The sequence below is a fragment of the Neophocaena asiaeorientalis genome, unplaced genomic scaffold (assembly GCF_003031525.2).
Source record: "Neophocaena asiaeorientalis asiaeorientalis breed wild unplaced genomic scaffold, Neophocaena_asiaeorientalis_V1.1 scaffold43, whole genome shotgun sequence".
NCBI lineage: Eukaryota > Metazoa > Chordata > Mammalia > Artiodactyla > Phocoenidae > Neophocaena > Neophocaena asiaeorientalis.
In genome coordinates, this window is record NW_020173674.1 from 2,222,950 (window position 1) to 2,245,036 (window position 22,087).

The following is a 22,087-nucleotide window of genomic DNA, read 5'->3' on the forward strand; positions in this document are numbered from 1 at the left end:
CTCTGACATAAATCACAGCAAGATCTTTTTTGATCCACCTCCTAGAGTAATGGAAATAAAAACAAAAATTAACAAATGGGACCTAATGAAACTTAAAAGCTTTTGCTCAGCAAAGGAAACCATACACAAGATGAAAAGACAACCCTCAGAATGGGAGAAAATATTCGCAAACGAATCAATGGACAAAGGATTAATCTCCAAAATATATAAACAGGTCGTGCAGCTCAATATTAAAAAAACAAACAACCCAGTCCAAAAATGGGCAGAAGACCTAAATAGACATTTCTCCAAAGAAGACATACAGATGGCCAAGGAGCACATGAAAAGCTGCTCAACATCACTGATTATTAGAGAAATGCAAATCAAAACTACAATGAGGTATCACCTCACACCAGTTAGAATGGGCATCATCAGAAAATCTACAAACAGCAAATGCTGGAGAGGGTGTGGAGGAAAGGGAACACTCCTGCCCTGTTGTTGGGAATGGAAATTGATACAGACACTATGGAGAACAGTATGGAGGTTCCTTAAAAAACTAAAAATAGAATTACCATATGGCCCAGCAATCCCAGTACTGGGCATATACCCAGAGAAAACCACAATTCAGAAAGACACATGCACCCCAGTGTTTGCTGCAGCACTATTTACAGTAGCCAGGAGATGGAAGCAACCTAAGTGTCCATCAACAGATGAATGGATAAAGAAGATGTGGCACATATATACAATGGAGCATTACTCAGCCATAAAAAGGAACGAAATTGGGTCATTTGTAGAGATGTGGATGGATCTAGAGACTGTCATACAGAGTGAAGTCAGAAAGAGAAAAATATCGTATATTAACAAATATATGTGGAACGTAGAAAAATGGTACAGATGAACCGGTTTGCAGGGCAGAAATTGAGACACAGATGTAGGGAACAAACGTATGGACACCAAGGGGGGAAAGCGGCGGGGCGTGGGGCTGGTGGTGTGATGAATTGGGCCGATTGGGATTGACATGTATACACTGATGTGTATAAAATGGATGACTAATAAGAACCTGCTGTATGAAATAATTAATTTATTTATTAAAAAAAAGAATAGTGATGGCAAATGATTAAACACTGAATAAAAAGCTAATCCACGAGTCTACAGTAACATTAAAATGGGGTAGCGGGGGAGTAGGGAAGTATTTCTTTAATAGATGTAATGTGTTAGTCAGATTGATAGGATTAGAAAAACACCCTTTGGTGACCATCAACGTCATCACGGATTCAGCAAGGATCATCAGCGGTGCCCGAATCCCTACATAAGAGTCTGACGGAGAACAGGATTCCCGCAGGGTGCCCAACAGCTTCTTTACTCCAAGGACCGTAAGGGCAGAGACCGGCAGACACTGTCTTCACCACGTCAGCACTCTCGGGAGCCCCGTCACAGGCCTAACTGCACTGCCACTCCATCAGGTCGCCTATGTGCTCGTCTTGCCAAGACATTTACCCTGAATCTAGTGAGGAGAAAACCACGAGACCCATCCGGAGCATTCTACAGCTGGAGCTACAGCTGGAGCACACAGCCTGCTGATGTGTCCCTGCGAGGAAGGGTAAAAAAGGTGGGGGGATAACTCTAGAATAAAGGGGACAGAACTAAACGTGATACATGATCCTTGGCCAGCTCTGGATTTGAGTGTGGGGTACGGAGGTAAAAGAAATGTTGAGAAAACCAGAATATGAACATGACTGTACATTAGCTAATAGTATTGGACCGCCATTAAATTTCTTGGTTGTGGTAGTGGCACTGTGGTTATGAGACTTTATCCTAGTTTTCAGGAAATTTATACTAAATTGTTTTAGGAAGAAAAAGCCAGAATATCCACAACTTGCTTTCAAACAGTTCAGAGGGAAAAACAAGCATAGATAAATACTTGAAAATGGAGGAAAGGGCCTTCCCTGGAGGCGCAACGGTTGAGAATCCGCCTGCCAATGCAGGGGACACGGGTTCGAGCCCTGGTCCGGGAAGATCCTATATGCCATGGAACAACTAAGCCCGCGCACCACAACTACTGAGCCTGCGTTCTAGAGCCCGTGCTCTGCAACAGGAGAAGCCACGGCAATGAGAAGCCTGTGCACTGCAACGAAGAGCAGCCCCCGCTCTCCGCAACTAGAGAAAGCCCGTGCGCAGCAACGAAGACCCGACGCAGCCAAAAATAAATAAATAAATGTATTTAAAAAAAGCAAGAAAGAAACTGGAGGAAAAGTAATATATCTATGAATTTATGATCATATCAAAATAATATGATATCTGGGACGTGCTTCAGAATAATCACGGGAAGAGAAGTAAAGGCACAGGCGAAAAAAGCCTGAGCGCCTGGCAATCAGCGCTAAGAGCGAGACGGCAGGTAGAGGTGCACTGTGGTCTGCGTAGGAGCCTCCCTGCTCTGCACGCAAACTCTCCAACGGTTCACCTTCCCACGTGCGGTGAACTGACCTGTATTACTTGCATTTTTAGCAGCTTCCAAGGAATCTGGAGGAACCCCATCTGAAAAACTAAAACAATATATTTAAAAAGTATTACTCTAAGAAAAGTTTCACAGATAAATAGCACAATGGCGTTTTTCTTATTTAACATATTAAGGTGTCTCCACAGTAACTTCAGATTTGAGCAGAAGACAACTACAGACACACACATGTGTTACCTATGAAATACTTTCCTCACCGTTATTAAAAAAAGCCACCTTGCCAAGCTGTTAGGACACAGTGCCCACAGTGACTCTGTGGGACAGCCACACAAAGTCTCTAAAAACATAAAGGTTTTTAGTATCAATATATGACACACCTTTCACATCTAAAGCAAGTTCTTTATGGGCTCAAAAACACAGAGGGAAAAAAAGAGCCATCAGCTGGAGCACCTAATGATGTTTACAGAAATAAGGCTTGCCTCTTGCTCACCAAGTAAAATTTAAACTCCAATAAACAAAGTCCATTTTGGCTTACCTGTTATCTGCCATCTGAATGTTTTTATCTCCTACAAATTAAAAAAGAATTAACATTACTAAATATTCACAGACAAAAAATTTTCAAATGTACTCTTTTCACAGTGATTTTCAGTGGGGGATGAGGACCTCGTAAGGAGGGGCAGGAGGGACTGCTCTGGGGTGATGGAAACGTCAAGACCTTGAATGGGGTACTGGTTACTTGCATATACACACTTGTGAAAACTAATCAAATTAAAAACTTATACGCCTTTCAGTGCAAGCACATTTACTCATAAAAAATTTCTCTTGTTGGCACTAAAATGACCAGACTTCAGAATAAAGACAATTCATCAATTTTAACTTGCCTTATGTCTATAATAAGTTTCAGAAACAGAAACATTTATTTACGCTAGACCAATTATTTTAGAGCAATTCAAAGAATTTACTGGTGCTCACATTGCCTTTCAAACCTTAACTCAGAATGATTTTTAAATGTTATTCTGTATGTTCTACTACTTCTACACTGAAGATGCAGTACTTGTGTAAAAACATCATGTAATACACTCAATTATGATCCCACTTTTACAAGAGACATATAAAAAAAGATTATCTCCAGATTAGGTGACTTTCTACCTATAAATATTAAAGGTGGGTTCTAAGACATGTATGACTTAAATAGAACTTGATATTAGTACAATTCCAAAGCCCTATCTAAATGCAGAGCTAAAAACAGGTTTGGTGATCACATTTCCTTAGTCCTAGATGTAGTAAATCCACTTCAGATGCCCCTCTGAAGGGTGGTTTCAAGCTGACAACTGGTCGATGACTCATTCTTAGGTATCTGAGCAAAGCCCAAACCCCTTAATCAGTGCCTCAGGGTCAAAGAGAACAATCATGCTTCAGTTAGGAAACACAGCCGCACCTGGAATTTATGAACTACGACTGTCTTAAGTGCATCTTTCTTAGGTAATTCTGTTTCAAAATAAAACATTGTAATTACTTTAAAAATTCGAAATACTACATAAATGTTACATTATCTTTTTCAAAAAGCTAAATGATTTAAGGAAACAAATGAAAATCAGGAGAGGAAAAACCCTCCAACGGTCCCCATCACATTCTGCTGAGTCCAAAGTCACTCCACACAGAAACCCGAATTCCTACACCTCCCAGCTTAGCTCCTCCGCAATCTGCTGCATGCATACAGCCGCATCCGGGCTATTCCCAAGCTTTTTTTTTTTTAAATAAATAAATTTATTTATTTTTGGCCGCGTTGGTTCTTCGTTGCTGCGCACGGGTTTTCTCGAGTTGCGGTGAGCGGGGACTACTCTCGGTTGCGGTGTGTGGCCTTCTCATTGCGGTGGCTTCTCTTCTTGCGGAGCACAGGCTCTAGGCACGCAGGCGTCAGTACCTGTGGCACGCGGGCTCAGTAGTTGTGGCTCGCGGGCTCTAGAGCGCAGGCGCAGTGGTTGTGGCGCACAGGCTTAGTTGCTCCGCGGCACGTGGGAGCTTCCTGGCCCAGGGCTTGAACCCATCTCCCTTGCATTGGCAGGGGGATTCTTAACCACCGCACCACCAGGGAAGCCCGATTCCCAAGCTTATATTCTGCTTTTTCATATATCACAAATGCAAAACATGAGACAGGCAGGTCTTCAAAATAACATCTGATGACATTTTAAGAGCTAATACACTTACCTTTTACCAGTTGTTAAATACTGAAGATTTCCCCCCGATATACTGCAGATAACATCTACATGAACACATCTTAGTTTACATGGCTTCTCATTCCAAGTAATTCTTTATTTGGCAATAGTAGGATTGTGGCTGTAGGATTTCTGGGTCAAAGAATAGGAATGGATACTGACACCTACTGCCAAACTGGTTACACACTGAAACCAACTACAATTTGGCTATGTAATTAAAGTCTCCATTGTCTAACAATTATGTCCACCAGCACCTTCTGTGTAGACCACACACACCAACTGCTCTCTCTTGCAGCAGCTGTCACTGCCAGCTTAACGGACAAAGTCCCGTTTTCCCCACCCAGTCAAGCCACACACCTAATTCCAACACCTTCTGTACTAGCAAGGTCCCCACGTGACAGGCAATTTCCCACAATTTATACCCACAGCAACTCTGGCAGGGAGGGTGCATCCCCACTGCACAGAAGAGGACACTGAGGATGGGAAGGGTGAGGTGACTAACCCAAGGTTACCTGGCTAGTAAGGTGTGGATTGGGGTTTCTTTCAACCTAAAAGAAAGGAGGTAAACTAAGGCAAACTCCAGTTTCCAGAAATAGAGTTTATCTGGGAACAGCAGAGAAACTGCAATTCAGGACACACATACTGAAGCGAGCTACAGGTGAGTTCACTGAAGGCTTGGGGTGGGTTGCTTCTTTGGGCAAAGAGTGCAAGAGGGGAAAATCCAACTAGGGACCATGCAGCAAGTGGTTCTAAGATGCGGAGAAATCCCTGGCAGACGCTCACTGGTTGGAGGATAAATTTCCATCTCTCGTAAGTCAGGCATTTATGGGAAATCAGTCCCACCACCTTTGTTTTCTGAGGGTGCATGCACAAGAGATTCTCCATTTCACATCCTTCCGTTCCATTTTAGATTAAAATCCTTTCACATCCCCCCCTTTTGATTAAACTCTTTCACAAAGAGCACTGCTCATCAGTCTTGCTCATCAGTCTTACTGTGTGGGTACCTCACTTAGTCAGAGGCACCATTAGCTGCACGTGGATTATGGGTCTCTCCGAGCTGAGGAGGACCATCCTCAGATGTCTCATCCCACGGAAGAGGCAAACAGCAAGCAGATACTTGGCCTCATTCGAACAAAACAATTGAGAAATGGTGAACCTCAGTTATGTTCCTCTGACGTGGTCAGTTCAGTTTCCATGGTCAGCTGAGCTTCAGGATAAGCCTTTATTTTGCAGTTACATACAGGAAAAACAACTTTATTTCGTACATACACCTGGGAGAAAGACATTTGCCTGCTGATACAAAACAGGAGAAATTTAACCATGTGGATTATACCCATGGCCAGAAGTCCAATTATAGCTACTGACTAGAATAAACTTCTCAACCTGTTTCCCCAGCTGCCTATATTTAATAGGTCAAAAATGGCCCAGGTCCCGGGGGTATGTCCTATTTCAGTTAATAGTTTGATATTATCTTCCATTATTTTTATTATTTTTTTTTAATTAATTTATTTTTGGCTGCGTTGGGTCTTCGTTGCTGCACGCGGGCTTTCTCTAGCTGTGGCAAGCAGGGTCTACTCTTTGTTGCAGTGCATGGGCTTCTCACTGCGGTGGCTTCTCTTGTTGCAGAGCATGGGCTCCAGGCGCACGGGCTTCAGTAGTTGTGGCACATGGGCTTAGTTGCTCCGTGGCAATGTGGGATCCTCCTGGACCAGGGCTCGAAACCGTGTCCCCTGCACTGGCAGGCAGATTCTTAACCACTGAGCCACCAGGGAAGCCCTCTTTCACTACTTTCAGTCCTTGTGTTAAGAACCAGGGAAGTCCCAAGACTTCTGAGCCTGTGCTCTAGAGCCACAACTACTGAACCTGTGCTCTAGAGCCCGCAAGCCACAACTACGGAGCCCGTGTGCCGCAACTACTGAAGCCCACGCACCTAGAGCTCGTGCTCCGCAATGAGAAGCCACCGCTATGAGAACCCTGTGCACCGCAACGAATAGTAGCCCCTGCTCACCGCAACTAGAGAAAGCCCGCGTGCAGCAATGAAGACCCAACACATCCAAAAATAAATAAGTAAATAAATAAAATTTAAAAAAACAAAAAGCCCCCAGCATTCTTCCTCAAGCAGGGCACAGGTTCCCCCATGCTATGCAGTGTGGAGGTTTAGGGCTCTGCAGTTTTGTAAGACAACTTCTGCTAGGCTGTCTACTTGCGTTTGTTGATATCCAAAAGCTCTGACATAAGCATTAAGGTAGCAGCCATGAACCTGAAGAGATTCTTAACTGCCTTTTCAAGTTCTGCTACTCCAACTCAAGGGAAAAAGTCCAAAGGGAAAATCTCTTTCTATCTACCAGGAGCGTATCTGTAGGCATCCACCCAAAATTGTATCCATCCCAGCTACGGTGTGCTCTCTCAAGACGGCAGGAGAAGGAACCCAGATTGGGCCCGAGGGCGATGGAAGGCAGGGTTTTCCCAACTCCAGCATCAGGAGTGAGGACAGGGCTCCAAGCACACTTCCCATTTAGGGCAAGTGTGGGGTATGCATTCCTTCCACACAGAAGGAAATAACCAGTGTTTTCTAAAGACAGGGTTTTTTCTTTTCCTGGAATAAAAGAGATCTCATGATCAAAATCAGTCATCTATAAACAACGCATGATAAGTGGTTCTGTTTAGCACCGTGAGGACAGTTAGAGGAATATCTTAAATTTCAATATATTTGGAGTAACAGGTGAGTCTGGTTACTGTGGGTGAGGTTCTGATGGAGGCTGGGGATCTGCCAGGGACAAGCTAGGGTGAATTAGTTCCTGCCACTCAACAGATCTCTGATCAGCTCCCCATGAGGCGCCACTGAAGACAGCACATCAGCTTTCTACTCCCTGTATCGTTAAAATTTTCATCACCCCACCAAAGAGATACATGCTGGAGGAGACGTCAGTCTCCTAGATTCCAGTGGGGAATGAACCCATGGCCATCTGAATCACATACAAGTGTTACAAGGGTGCAGGAGGTAGCCTAGAGATTCACCAGTCCCATTAATGCTTCTGGAACACTGGAAAGCTTTTCGGTAAGAGGCCAGGCTTAAGTGAGAGGGATTCCTTTAGGGGTGGGGCACCCAATGGAATGCTGTAATGTCAGGTGCCAATTTAAGTATAGCCACAAAGATGCCAAAGGAAAACCTTGTATCTCTGCCAGACAGGTTTCACCACCCTTCTAAGGATAATGGCCAGGCCTCCAGTTCAGGTTCATCATCACCAGCAATCAGTAAGGTTGGTGGAATGAGAGTTCTTGTAAGGTGGGAGCAAAGGGGTGCATTACAGCCAAACTAGAGGGCGGCAAGGAGGCCAAAGAAAGGACAATTACAACTATAGCAGCGTGACTTGGCTGAGTGATACAGAATTGGCTGAAACAGGTTTCACAGGCCTGGGCCGGATATCTCTGATCTCTGGAAAGCTGTCTGCTTCAGTCCTTAGAAATTCTTAGCTTTCAGTCTTGAGTTGGGCTGCAGGTCCACTCAGGTTTGGGGTCCTTTTTAAGATGGGACACATGAATCCAGGAGTCTAACTCTGGGAGCTTCGTGGCACAGGGATTAGTCAGTAACACCTGGTAGAAGTCCTTCCAATGAGGGAGGAGGGAGTCTTTATGCATAGGTCTCTTCCAGTAGTTGAAGTCTCCAGGCTGTAAACTGACATCTTCATCTCCAGGGAGCACACTGTAGAAAGACTGCTCTACTACAGCACGATTATTCTCAATGGATTTTAGACCCCTGCAAAATGTGAAGTATGTAACCTTTTATTAGTGGGGTCAAACAAAGCAGAGGCTAAATGCTTTGGCCATCCGTGACTGTTTCAAAGGGTGAGAATTTATGAATCCCAAATGTAGATCTAAGATTCAGAAGAACCAGAGCACTACTCTTGGCCAATGTATCTGGAGGGTTTCAACTAACTTAGCCAGCCAGCTCTTTACAATTACATTTGCATGAACCAGCCCTGAAGACTGAGGATGATAAGCCTGATGGAAACCGCCCAGTGAAGTAGGTCCCCTGGAGTTCCAGGGGCGGGAGAGGTCCTCAAGTGGGAATGATCTTTTCTACAAGGACTTTAGCTATGGAAGAGGGAGTCACCACTCTACATGGAAATGCTTGAGTCCGACATGAAAACCGTTACTAGAGCATATTTATACCCATGAGTGGGGGCAACTGTATGAAATCCACTTGCCAGAGCGTTAGCAGTCTGGTGCATTAAAATGTCCTGAGGCGGTACAGACAGGCTTCCTTGGGATCAATTTATGACAAGTAGAACAAGCAAACAAGTGCCTTTTGTGGTCTTGCTGGAGTTTCTCTACCAACACTGATTTATAAAGGTTACCCTTTTCTCAGTGGACCAATGGTTTAATCCAGGTACAGTGGTCAATAAGGGAAGTTCTAGATTTTCTGGCAGAAACAGCTTATTACTGGGTTCAAACCAGAGCCCCTTTTCTTCATGGGTCCAACAGCCAGCCTTTCAGATTTCCAGTTGTGTTCTTCTCTTTCAGAGGCCAGCTGTTATCCTCCCCTGGCTAGTTCTCTTAGGTCTTTGCTGGGGGAAGAGCCTTTTGGACCATGACGGAGGTTTGGTCTATGGGTATCATAAAGGAAGTGTTTTTTTTGCAGAGGTATCAAGGAGGTGGTTTCCTTTGGCTTCCAGTGAATCAGACTTGCAATGCCCAGGCCCTGTAATGATAGCTAGAGCTGCCGGCAGCAGTATGGTGTCCAACAGACTTTGGGCATAAGGGCCATTCTTAATTTTATCTCCACTGGGAGTAAGGAAACCCTGTTGTTTCCATAACATTCCAAAGCACTGCACCACTCTACAAAGGCACATATCAGTGAAGAGGTGTGCTGTCTTGCCTTTGACTGAAATGCATGTTTGAGTGAGGGTATACAAGCAGACCTCCACGGTACTACATGTTTGGTTCCAGACTGCTGCAGTAAAGCGAGTCACATGAACTTCCTGGTTTCCCAGTGCATATAAATGTTTACATTATATGGTAGTTTGTTGAGTGTGTGATAGCATTATATCTTAAAATACAATGTACATACCTTAATTTAAAAATACTTTATTGCTAAAAAGTGCTAACCATCATCTGAGTCTTCACCGAGTTGTAGGAACGTCAAAGGTCACTGACCACAGATCACTATAGCAAATACAATAATACTGTGAGAATTACCAAGATGTCACAGTCAGATGAAGTGAGCAAATGCTGTTGGAAAAATGGCGCCGACCGACGCTGACACGGGGTCGTCACAAGCCTTCAATTTACAAAAAGACACAATACCTGCGAAGCACAACAAGATAAGGTGTGCCCGTGTGATTCAGCTCGTTGACCTGAAGCAGCCGAAGTCAGGGCGGCAGCCTCAATACTTTCACATCCCCAGCACAAAATTCACTATTTTCATTTTTCAGCTAAGAGCCATTAGTAAACCACATAAGATCAGGATTCATCAAGGAGGTTTCCTGTAAGTAGTCATGAGGTGTCATCACGGGAAGTCATGGGAAATTTTATCAGTGGAGGAGGGAAGATAGGTTGCAGGGTTGAGACTGTTACACTGAATGGGAGTGACGCGGGCACAGCGAGTAAGAAGATTTCAAAGGGGTAAAATGGCTTGCTGAAAGGTGTTGAGTGTGGTGTGAACTCGAGAGCCTCAACGGTGTGAGGTGCAAAGATGGTAGCCTTTACTAAGAGGACAGCAGCAGGCATAGCTCTAAGCCATGCCATATGCTCAGGCCAGGGATCTAACCGTTGGGTGTAGTAACCCAGGGGTCAGTGATAGCCCCATATTTTGGGGTAAATATCCCGAGGGCATTCGCTTCCTTCTCATATACAATAAGGAAAAGGGTAGCTGATAATTTGGGTATTCAAGGGTCGGTGGATTTATTAAACTTTCCTTCAAAGGCTAAACGATCTTGGTCATCCCAAAGAATGAGGTCAGGTTTGCTGTTCTTTAGAAAGGCATATAGGGTGACTTCCCCAGTGGTCCAGTGGTTAAGACTCCAGGCTCCCACTGCAGGGGGCCCGAGTTCAATCCCTGGTTGGGGAACTAAGATCCCACGTGCCATGTGGCACGGCCAACAACAAAAGGGAGCATATGGGGCGCAGAATCATTGAAGAGAAGTTTGGAACCCAGTTGCAACAATAACCAGCTAGCCCAAGAAAACCCCGTAACTGACATTTGGTTTGGGGGTTTGGAGAGTTTAAAACGCCTTGAAGCCTATCGGGATCTAGGTGTAGTCTCTGTTCTGAGATTAAATGTCCTAGATATCAAACATGAGTTTGGACAAATTGCAGTCTTTCCTTCAAGACCTTATATCCCTTAATGGCTAAGATTTTTAACAGGTGAACAATGTCTTTGTGGAAATTTTGGGAGGGTGAGCAAAGAAGCAAATCATCTACATATTACAGTAAGGTGGTGCCTCCGGAGAATTCTACGTCATTTAAGTCAGCCTTTAAAATCTGTCAGAAGAGGAACCTCAGTAAAGCCCTGACGCATGACTGTCCAGGTATATTGTTGTCCTTCCCAGGTAAAGGCAAAAAGATATTGACTCTTTATCAACAGGAATACTAAAAACACATACTGCCTAAGTCGACCACAGTGAAAAAGTTGCTTCCAGTAGAGATGAACACTCAGCACGTGGGGATTACAGGTGACAGGGTGGCAAGGAATTACAATGCTGTTTATTGCCAAAGGTCCTGCACAAATCTCCCTCCTTGGCTGCTGGGTTTTTTACAGGTAAGACAGGGCTATTACAAAGACTAGTGCAAGGGACAAAGAGTCCTTCAGCCTTACAGTCTTCTATGATAGAACTTATGTCCTGGAAGACTTCTTTATTTATAGGGTATTGTACGTCTTAATAGGAGAGGCACTATGAATTCTGCCTATGTCTGTTGAGGATTCTGTCCAAAGAGTGGGGGAGAGGGGTACCTGGTTAATAGTGGGGTAAGTCCAAAGCTTGGTCTTCTTAGCTTTGCAATGTAATAAAGGCAAAAAGGGGTTTAATCTTCCTAAGTGTTGATTTGAACTGAAGGAATACTGCCTCTTGAGGGAAAAAGTGGCAGCATGCTATTTCTCCAGGAAATCTCATCCTAATACATGTATAGGAGCCACACTGCTGAGGAGAAATGGGTGTTTGTTTTGCAAAGGCCCCAGACAAAAAGGTATGGGCTGGGAAACAGGGACATGTTGCAGCGTGAGGTCCCCACTATCGGAACGTATGTAACACTGTGAGGAAGGAACTGTTTCGCTGTAGTTAGGTTGGGCGCTGACAGAGCAGCCCCTGTGCCAATTAATACTATAAGGAACTTGTCTCTGATCTGGATAAGAGTCTTCCCCAGGCTATTTAATGGACGGACAGGGAACAGTCCCTGTGTGTCCTCTGAGTCACATCCTTGGGGTGGGTTTGGCTGTCGGTTCTTGGAGGGTTGCAAGTGTTTGGATTTCAATTTATAGCAATCCTTTTTCCAACGGCCAGATTTGCTTTGAGTCTCCATCTGCGGGAGTTGCCTTTCTTTTGGTGTCATCTTCCGGGGTACGAGCCAATTGAGTGGCCAAAGTGACAAAATCAGGGTAGACACTGTTTCCCATTCTATACAGGTTCTTTTGACTAACAGGGTAAGTCCTTGGTTAGATCATATACAAACGTGGAATTAAAAGCCACCTGGGTGGATTCGGCATCCGTGGGAAGCCTGAAATTTTCCTTGAAAACAATCTGGAGCCTGCTTTAACAGTTATGGACAGATACAGCAGGCTTTTGGGTGCATGCCTGAATCTTGTTCCAGTCCATGGACTTGGGGAAGACTCTAGGGATGGCTTCATGCAGGCTTTTGGCTGTACTGCCAGCCTGATCACATAAAAGGGCTGGTGGTTGGCTTCGTTTAAGCCTAAGAGATCGGACTTCCCTGGTGGCACAGTGGTTGGGAATCTGCCTGCCAATGCAGGGGACACAGGTTCGAGCCCTGGTCTGGGAAGATCCCACAGGCCGTGGAGCAACTAAGCCCGTGCACCACAACTACTGAGCCTGTGCTCCAGAGCCCGCGAGCCACAACTACTGAAGGCCTCTTGCCTAGAGGCGTGCTCTGCAACAAGAGAAGCCACCGCAATGAGAAGCCCACGCACTTCAAGGGAGACCCCACACAGCCAAAAATAAATTAAAAAAAAAAAGAATCCGCCTGCTAATGCAGGGGACTCGGGTTCGATCCCTTGTCTGGGAAGATCCCACATGCCACGGAGCAACTAAGCCCGTGCGCCACAACTACTGAGCCTGCATGCTGCAACTACTGAAGCCCGCGCTCTGTAACGAGAAGCCACCGCAATGAAAAGCCCGCACACCACAACGAAGAGCAGCCCCCGCTCACAGCAACGAAGACCCAACACAGCCCAAAATTAATTAATTAACTAAAAATAAATAAATCAATCAAAATTTAAATTGCGGGGTGGGGGAGCCTAAGAGATGGTTAAGGGTTTTCTCAACTGGTTGTTTTAGTCCAGTGCTGGGCTTGACTTATTTTAGACAAGCATGTGGACTGTTTGATAGAGACTGGAGGGACCAAGCTGGTAAATCAGGGTTACGATACTGAATTCCTCACCAAATCTATGAGGATCCATGTTACCTTGGGAAAGTCCTTATAACCCTAAGCCCCTTTTTTTTTTTTTTTTTTAAAGATATCCTTGATGTGGACCATTTTTAAAGTCCTTACTGAATTTGCTACAATACTGCTCCTGTCTTATGCTTTTTGGTTTTCTGGCCACGAGGCATGTAGGATCTTAGCTCGCCGACCAGGGGTAGAACTCGTGCCCCCTCTGCATGAAGGTGAAGTCTTAACCACTGGACCACCAGGGCAGTCCCTAGCCCTAAGCTTGACCTTTGTCCATGGGGTACAGGAAGTTTGCTACGGTTTAGCAGGATGCTCAGAAGGTCTAATTTTGAAAGGGAAGTTTTTAATGGGCTTGGCAGGTGAGGGTTCAGTGACAGGACAGAAAGGAAGTTCAGAGAGAGGGGAGGGATAAGGAGGCAGCTAAGATAGAGGTACAAAGGAGATGGAGCAGTAAGGGTAGGAGGGACCTCAGCTCACACCAAGAAAGAGGCCAGTGACATTTTTAAAATCCACCTTTAGCTGCTTATTTGCTTCAATTTGGAAACAGTATTTGGTAAGGAGGCAATTTTATAATCCTGAACCCATTTAGAAGCCTCCAGATAACAATTAAAATAACTACCCTATGTGGATGGTTTAATTTGGTAACCACGGTCTTCTAACTTGGTTCGGAGAAAAACAAGTTTGGGGACATAAAAGGTTCCTTGTAACGGCCACTGAAGTTCTAAGTTATCCTTAGTAAGACTGGTCCATTTAGTCAAAAATGTCTATGAGGAAAGATCATAATAAAACACATCAGGTGGGACTTCCCTGGTGGCACAATGGTTAAGAGTCCACCTGCCAACACAGGGGATACGGGTTCGATCCCTGGTCCGGGAAGATCCCACATGCCGTAGAGCAACTAAGCCCGAGTGCCACAACTACTGAGCCTGCACTCTAGAGCCTGCAAGCCCCAACTACCGAGCCCACATGCCACCTCTACTGAAGCCCGCGCGCCCTAGAGCCCGTGCTCTGTAACAACAGAAGCCACCACATTGCAGTGAAGGGTAGCCCCCGCTCACTGCAACTAGAGAAAGCCCGCGCGCAGCAACGAAGACCCAATGCAGCCCAAAATTAATTAATTAATTAAAAAACACCTCAGAGGGACTCCCCTGGTGGTGCAGTGTTTAAAACTCCGTGCTCCCAATGCAGGGGGCCCAGGTTCGATCCCTTCTCAGGGAACTAGATCCCACATGCATGCCACAACTAAGAGTTCACATGCCACAAATAAGGAGCCCGCCTGCCGCAACTAAGACCCAGTACAACCAAGTAAATAAATAAATAAATAAATATTTAAAACAGACAAACAAACAAAAACACATCAGAGTTCCCGAAGGGAGCCACCTCTAAAACATTTAGATGACTGGTATCCCATTGTTGGATTCAGAACAAAAGAGTACTCTCCAGAAGGACAGTCTGTCCCTATCCAGATCCCAAATAAAGCCAGAGAGCTCAACCAAAACGAGGGAGCTTGAGATCCAAGAGGAGACTTGCCTAACCAAGTTGCGGCAACTCGTGAAAATGAAGAGCACAAAGGGCTCAAGTGTGGGTGCCCTGCTCAACTCTGGGGGTTGCCGCTCCTTGGTGGGTATCTCCTTTGGATCCCACTTCTGACACCATGTAATGGCAACCTAAAAGAAAGGAGGTAAACTGAGGCAAGCTCAAGTTACCAGAAACCGAGTTTATTTGGGAATAGCAGAAGAACTGCAATTTGGGACACGTTAAACTGCAGTGAGCGGCAGGTAAGCCTGAAGGTTTAGGGCAGGTTGCTTTTACAGGCAAAGAGTGCAAAAGGGGAAAACCCAGTCAGGAGCCACACCAAGTTCACTGACTTGAAGATGGAGAGAGATTCTTGGAAGACACTCACCGGTTATAGGATAAGTCTCAATCTTCTGTAAAGCAGGCAATTTTGGGAAATCAGTCTCACAGTCTTCAACTTTCATTTTCCTGAAGATGCATGCATGAGAGCTACCCGTTCATACCCTTTGGTTCCATTTTAGATTAAAATCCTTTCACGTTTCAGATCCAGACCCTCTTGACCTCTCCCTACCCCCACCAACCACTTCACTTCCTGCCGCCACTTCCACCTGCTCAATTCAAAATTCCTGTTGCTGTTGTTGGAATAGATGACAATCAACAGCTCAGTCAGGGTCAGGATCCTGCAGTTCAGCAGCATTCCCAAGAAACCCACTGTCTAGAAGTAGAGTGTGAAACCACTCCTTCTATCCTGTTCACTATGTAGTAGTCTCTGGGACGGAAACAGCCTCTGACATAATAAATGCCTGGTGAACGAATGAACACTCTATTGCAGAAGAGAGGCCAAAGAGGCTCACTTTCCCCCGGAATGACACCGCTGCAATTTAAAAGATCCCATGGATACAATGATCCTATTTTCGGTGACATGATGACAAAGCAATTAGGTTAAACCCAACGAAACATTCTCTCCGCCCCCAAAAGGCGCTAAATCAAGGAAAGAAAAACAACAAAATAATGAGTTTAAACAACAGAAAAGAAAATTCTCTGAGGTCAAAACAACAACACAAACCCAGAACTCAATGTTTAAAGCAAAGCACACACACTATAAACAGTATGGTTTTGATCCGGGTTTGAATCCCATCTCCATCATTTCCTAGCTGTGTAACCTCGGTTTCAACATCCATAAACTAGAAGGGACCTACCTGAGAGGTTGCTGTGAAGACGGAATTAAACAGAGGAAGTGCCCAGTACACGACCTACTCCGGGTCTCTCTCCACTTTTATAACCGCTTACAAATCATCCTATCTATTGCTTGATATGAAACCAATAAGTCGAGTTAGTTTAAACATTGCTACCCTTATCTAAGAAAAAATAATGTAGAGTGGTGACATATCACAAACAAGCTGGAGTTCAGTTACTCAAGTTTCACACCACAATTTATTCGCTTTCGTTTAGCCATCACTATCAAACAAAACTTTCTTAAAATAGAAAATTATAAGGAATTACCAAATTTGCAAGTGTGAGAAATATAACCATCCATTTGTTTTAAATGGTGGCATACTGCGTTTAATATTAATTTTATGAAACCACAGTCCCAAGCCTCATCAAAAGGGTCTCTTACTTCTAAAAGGCAATCAAGTTGAAATATGAAAGGAATACCAGGCCAAAGAATATTCTAAAATTTCAAAAGAATACAGCTGTTCAGTTTCCCTTCCAGGGTCAAAAACTTTGAGCCTATAATTCTAAATCTGGATTGACATGCAAATTTCCATGATTACACAAATGAACGTTTTGCTTTTATTTATATAAGCTACCTCACAATCCGATTTATGGATTATTTTTACCCCAAACAAAAAAATTTTCCTAGGGGAAAAAAAATTTATTTTTGTAGCAAGTTATCCAATATAACTTTAAATTCTTAATTTTTAACTGAAAACATTTAGCCTACAGTTAGAGAGTAATCCTATAATTTCAAATCGGGCCACTCGCAAGAGACAAAGAAGGTGTAAACTGGGGAACATGGTCGCCCTTCACATAACCAACAATTTTAATACATTTATTAGCTGTCTTAAGTCAGAGGTCCTCCATATCTTCCCGTGAGATGATTAAAATTAATTTAAATGTAATCAACATGTTTCTGTTAAGACTTTAGAATTTCAATATAGTCTATAATACTTATTAAATTAGGGTGGCAGTTAAATGAACCCCACAGCATAATCACTTGGTTCACATAAAAGTCTGAGGGCTGGCGATCCCATCGTGGAGTCTGATCAGTCCCAGGGTACAGGTCCAAATCCTCCAGGAGTACCAGACCATACTTTGGCTTGGGACACATCAGAAAGGACAAAGAAGCCATTCATCTGCTCTAAGAAGGAATCAGGATATCCCCACAGGACATCCCAATGTCTCTACCCACAAAACCTGGCCACTATACAAAGCCCTAATCAGGAGGTTCTTTATCCAGTCTCTGTCACTGCATTCCTTAGTACTGGGAGTTAATTGCGTTGGATTCAATATGCCAGCAGGTAAGTCAAAACATCTAAAAGAAACAACCAGATAACTTATGTAAATAGCTGAAATAATGGAAAATGTCCTTGTAAATCAACAAACCCTTCAATAGACTTGTAACCTCTCAAAAGTTAAAAAAAAAAAAAAAAAGTGTCCAGATTCTAAACTCAAACCAGTGATCTTAGAATTATGTTCTGATTTCAATCACGTGTAATGATTGATAATCTAATACATACGCACTTTTTCTTTTGCCATGATCGAAAAATCTATTTTAAAAATCACATATATTACATGTTTACAGACGAACTAAAGTGGCAAATAGTTAATTATTGCTGCTAAATGTTAGGTACATATGGGGGAATCACTACTTCTACATATGTTTGAAACTTTTTATCGTCATGTTTTTGAAAAAAGAATGGATGAATGCTCCATCTCTGGCCTCCCACTGAAGAGTAAGTTCCATGAAGGCAGAGATCTATCTACTTGCTCAACGCAGCAGTCCCTGGGCCCAGCACAGGACTAGGCAGGAGACAGTGGCCAAGCAATCTGCTTCACCCATTCGCTCACCGCTGCCGAGTGATGATCTGCTCGTGTGTCACCTGTATACAGCATGGTGGTGTCAGGGACCCTAGGCGCACCTTAGCCGCTCCTAAGAAGGTTCGGAAGACACACAGGAAGTCACATCTGCTTAGAAGATCCAATGGCCACGAGACAACGGTGGACTGTTTTTTCAGAAGCTTGCTAGAGACCAAGCCCTCAGTTTTCAGGAAGAAAGTAAAAAAGTTTCCCTTCTTTAACCAAAACAGTCTATTTTTACTCAAGGCACACTGGTTCTTCATCGTTATAGCTCCAATTTCCTCCTCCACTCTCTTGTCCGCAATTCGTTAGTATATGACTGAATGAGTCAAATATTTGAAGGTTTTTCTTAATCCAAGGTCTTGTCACCTTGTCGGTAAGGCTTTACCCTCTCCACCCTATTTAAAACCCAAATCCCTACTCCTTCTCTCTACTTTTGTTTTCAAAAGCACCTACCACTGTCTAACTTGTTTGTCTCCCACCGTGGAGATACTTGAGGGTAAGGTCTTTTGTCTGTTTTGTTCAGTGCAATAAGATACCCCAGTACCTAGAACTGTGCCTAGCAGAGAGAAGGCATTCGTGGATGAACAGATGCCAAGCACCGAAAGCTACTTTGGATAACTGGGTAAACAAGTAGCGTTTTAAATTACAATACTTACGCCCTTTGCACGTATTTAAATTGTATAGTCGACCTTTCTGCCACGCCACAACCATTACACAGAAGTCATCTTCTCTTGTTGTGAACAGGCTTTTTGGGGTGATAATAACATGCACAGTACATACACTAAAAAAAAAAAGTCCCACAGACCCAGAATGGAAGCACCTCTAATAACAGCTGACAGTACACTTCTAAGAGGAAATTTTCAAGGCCACACAGTGAGTGGCCCAGATCAAAAGGTAAAGTTCATTAAGTGATCTTTTGTAGTTTTCTTACTACAGAAATACACTGCCTCTCCTGTTACTAAATACTCATGAAGTTTAAAATTCAATGGCAAACAGTGTAAAGCAGCCCTGCTTTCTCTGAAGAGGGCAGGGTAGAAAACCAATGGCTGTCAAACAACAACAAACCTACGTCGTCTGTTTTGAAAATTCCGTAACAGTCAAACATAAAATTCTTCACTACCCATTAATAAGGGTTGTGCTCAAGGAAAAATCTCACAACTGCAGTTTAGGAAGGCAAGTATTCACTGAACTAGGAGAAATTGTGCAAATTAAGCTAAGGCTGGAGGAGAGCAATTTCCTGCAATAATGCCACACCAGCTACTTTCTACTCCTGAAATCATCCCGGTGGCAGACTAGTCACACTAACATGAGCCTTCTACTTTGGATGCCTGAACACCTTTACCTCTAGAAAACAAAACAGCACTTAGACAGCAATCCCAGACCAACCTCCCAACACGCTCCTCAACGCTGCCTTGATTATTCAAAGTGCCGTCACTGGGAACACTGGTTCTGAGCAGTAATGGTTCTTCCCTGTTTCATACTGGTTGGTGGCCCTTAGGGCTTTGGGAATTTAAACCACCCTCGGCCTACAGATACTATTTATCAAAAAACAAAACAAAACAAAAAAACACACAAAAAAACCCCACAAAAAACAAACCAAAAAACCCCCCTGGGTTCTCCAATAAAACTTGTGGAAGTACAACATGAGCTTATCAGAACAGTTTTAAACCATTTTAAAACTGTGGACAATGAACAAGAAAAGAAAAGCCACCCTGAAAATAAGTAATTCGTAACTCTTATTACCCCACGTACGCATTTACATTCGAGGTCACCTCCTCCTGATGCTAGAAGACTATCAACTGCTCAAAGAAAAAAGGAAAGGATTTCACTCTGAACCCTAGCTGGTCAGAGAACTGCAGATACAGGGAATTAATATGCTCTCAATATCAAGAGGCTGGTAAAAATCCTGACAGGTTAACGGAAATATTTTAACTAAAGATTCAAGTATGAATTCAGACTGTCACATACTGATGAACACATCCCAACTCTAAGCACGCAATTTCTAAAAACTTTTGAACTATCTCATACAGATTAAAACCTCCCAACTCAGAATATCACAGAAGGGTCCGATAATCTGAACGGTCAATTCACAAAGCTACGATGTCTACACTTTTAGGGGACACAACCCTAAAGCACATGCATCCTTTCCAGAATTCAGTTTACTGAGGTTATCAAACCAAGTGATAAAATCAGCTACTGCAAAGAATTCAATCAATTTCTCCAATCTCTATTCTATACAGTATTTTCAAAAGTAATGCAAAAGTCACAAAGGCATTTAGACGTTATTTTATAATACAGAGGCACAAATAACCGCAGACATTCTGAATTAGTAACACGGGTCAACCAGGGGAAAAAAAAGACTGTAAATGTATGTGTAATAACAGGTATTTAAGACAGCACTACAGCGTTGGAATTATTTATATAATTATAATTATTTTGAGAATAATTACTCTCATCATACCACGAGAAGAGGCCTCAAACTTCTAGTGAAAGTGTTCCTAAGTAAACTTGAAAAGGTCACAATTCCTATACCTATTTTATCTATAAAACAAATCCCCTTTGTCACTATAATTCTGTAAGAAATTAAGTTTTGTAATGGTATTTTTATTGACCAAAAGTCTTATCTTCAATCCTTCCAAATCTCAGAACAGAATATTTACCTTCAAAACATGAAAGAAAAAACCTTCCTTGTCACAAAACAAAAAAAAAAGGCAGCTAATAAATCGAGAAAATTCATTTTCTGGGGTTTCTTTTTCCTGTCAACTCTTAACAAATTAACCACTAATAGATAACGCTAATTTTTAAGCCATTTCCCTCTACTTTAGTCACTCATTTAACCTTTTAAATATATCCCTACTCTATCACCACCTTTCTTTCTCAGAAGTTCATTTTACATCTGCATATCATTTATCCCTCTAGCTACTGTTAATCACCGTCTGAAATCATTTCCAGATTCTACTATGGGAAGCATTTAGCATTCTGTGGAATCACAGAATTCTGAGCTGGAAATGATCAACCAGCATCAATGATGCTCAAAAACTAGACTTCAGTGAGGCTCAGTGCAATAATAAAAACAATTTCTTATTAAAACTTCTCATCTCTTCTACAGAAACAGTAAAGCTGGGCAAAATTAAAACTGCCTGCATTTTAATCCAAGTTATGGATTAATCTTCCAGGGCCTCAAGCTTCCTGAGTGGTTAAACGGGAAAACAACAGTGCTTATCGCATAAGTTATTAGACTATTATGAAATGAGTCAACGCAGGCAGAGATTATCGGAGTCCCTGGTGTGCAGGACAGCTATTAATCACTTAGAGATAGTTACTTTTACAGGAAGGCAGTAACTTTTGAAAAGACAACTTTTAAGTTCAACAACTCACTCTGAGAATTTTCACAAGCCTATTTTTATACTTTACAGCGACATGCAAGTAAAACAGAGGGGGCATGTGAACCAAAGCCCTGCTGGCAGGTGAGTGCAGGAGCATCCCCGCCAGGAACCCGACACAGCCTTCTTCGGGGCCCAAACGCTTCTCGCAGGACTCGGCTTAGATAGACCGGGGATAACTGCGGACGGCGGGAAGTCTGATCATTAACGGAAAGCATTCGGAAAACACAGGATCGAGGGGGTGGGCGGGGGAGTGGCCCAGCAGTCAGGTACAAACACACCGATGTGACTGCTGTCACCACCTCCGGACTAAGACGCGCAAGGCAACGTCCCATCCGTGACGCTCACGGACTTCTCGGACGGCCCCACTTCCCCGTCCGCAGGATGACGTTAAGCAGTAAAGTAGCGCAGACTCGGCGGCCACCCTGCCGGGCACGCCGGGCCCGTCCGGCTCCCGGCGCGTCCGTTAACGGCTGCGAGCGCACGTCGCCGCCCGTCCCCGACAACACCCAGGACCCTGTAAGGTCCTGGTGTCGCCCCGGCACACGCTGCAGCCTCACCCACCCGTCGGACGCGGGACCGGAGCCCGCTGCAGCCGCGGCTAACGGTCACTCAGCCCTGGGAAGGCTCCGGTTCCGAAAACAAAAGGCCTCTGGGCGGCTCCGCGCTCGCCCGGGTCCTCGCGGCCCGACCCGTGGCCTTAACCTTCCCGGGGACGCCGCGGGGCCGGCGGGCGGGAGCCGCGCGGAAACAAAGCTCTCCTGACCTTCAGGCCGCCGCGGGAGGAGCGGGGCGCGACACCTGCCGCCGCCGCCGCCCGGCCCCGCCCGGCT

At 44.1% G+C, this 22,087-nt stretch overlaps 1 protein-coding gene across 11 annotated transcripts in view; it reads right to left on the minus strand.

The window, feature by feature from the left end:
• Positions 1-22,087, minus strand: part of NAP1L4 (nucleosome assembly protein 1 like 4) — a 57,098-nt gene that overhangs the window by 34,117 nt on the left and 894 nt on the right. For 4 of the 11 annotated variants that reach the window (XM_024749409.1, XM_024749404.1, XM_024749405.1 and 1 more), the window contains exons 2-3: positions 2,970-3,000; positions 2,464-2,522 (exon numbers count right to left, since the gene is read on the minus strand). In XM_024749409.1, the coding sequence (XP_024605177.1) occupies positions 2,464-2,522; positions 2,970-2,983 (73 nt within the window). In that variant the 5' untranslated portion in view covers positions 2,984-3,000. Of the gene's footprint in view, positions 1-2,463; positions 2,523-2,969; positions 3,001-3,872; positions 4,219-15,175; positions 16,557-21,818; positions 21,838-22,087 lie in introns of those variants that run through there. The other 7 variants (XR_003003707.1, XR_003003706.1, XM_024749410.1 and 4 more) reach the window with 6 other exon arrangements.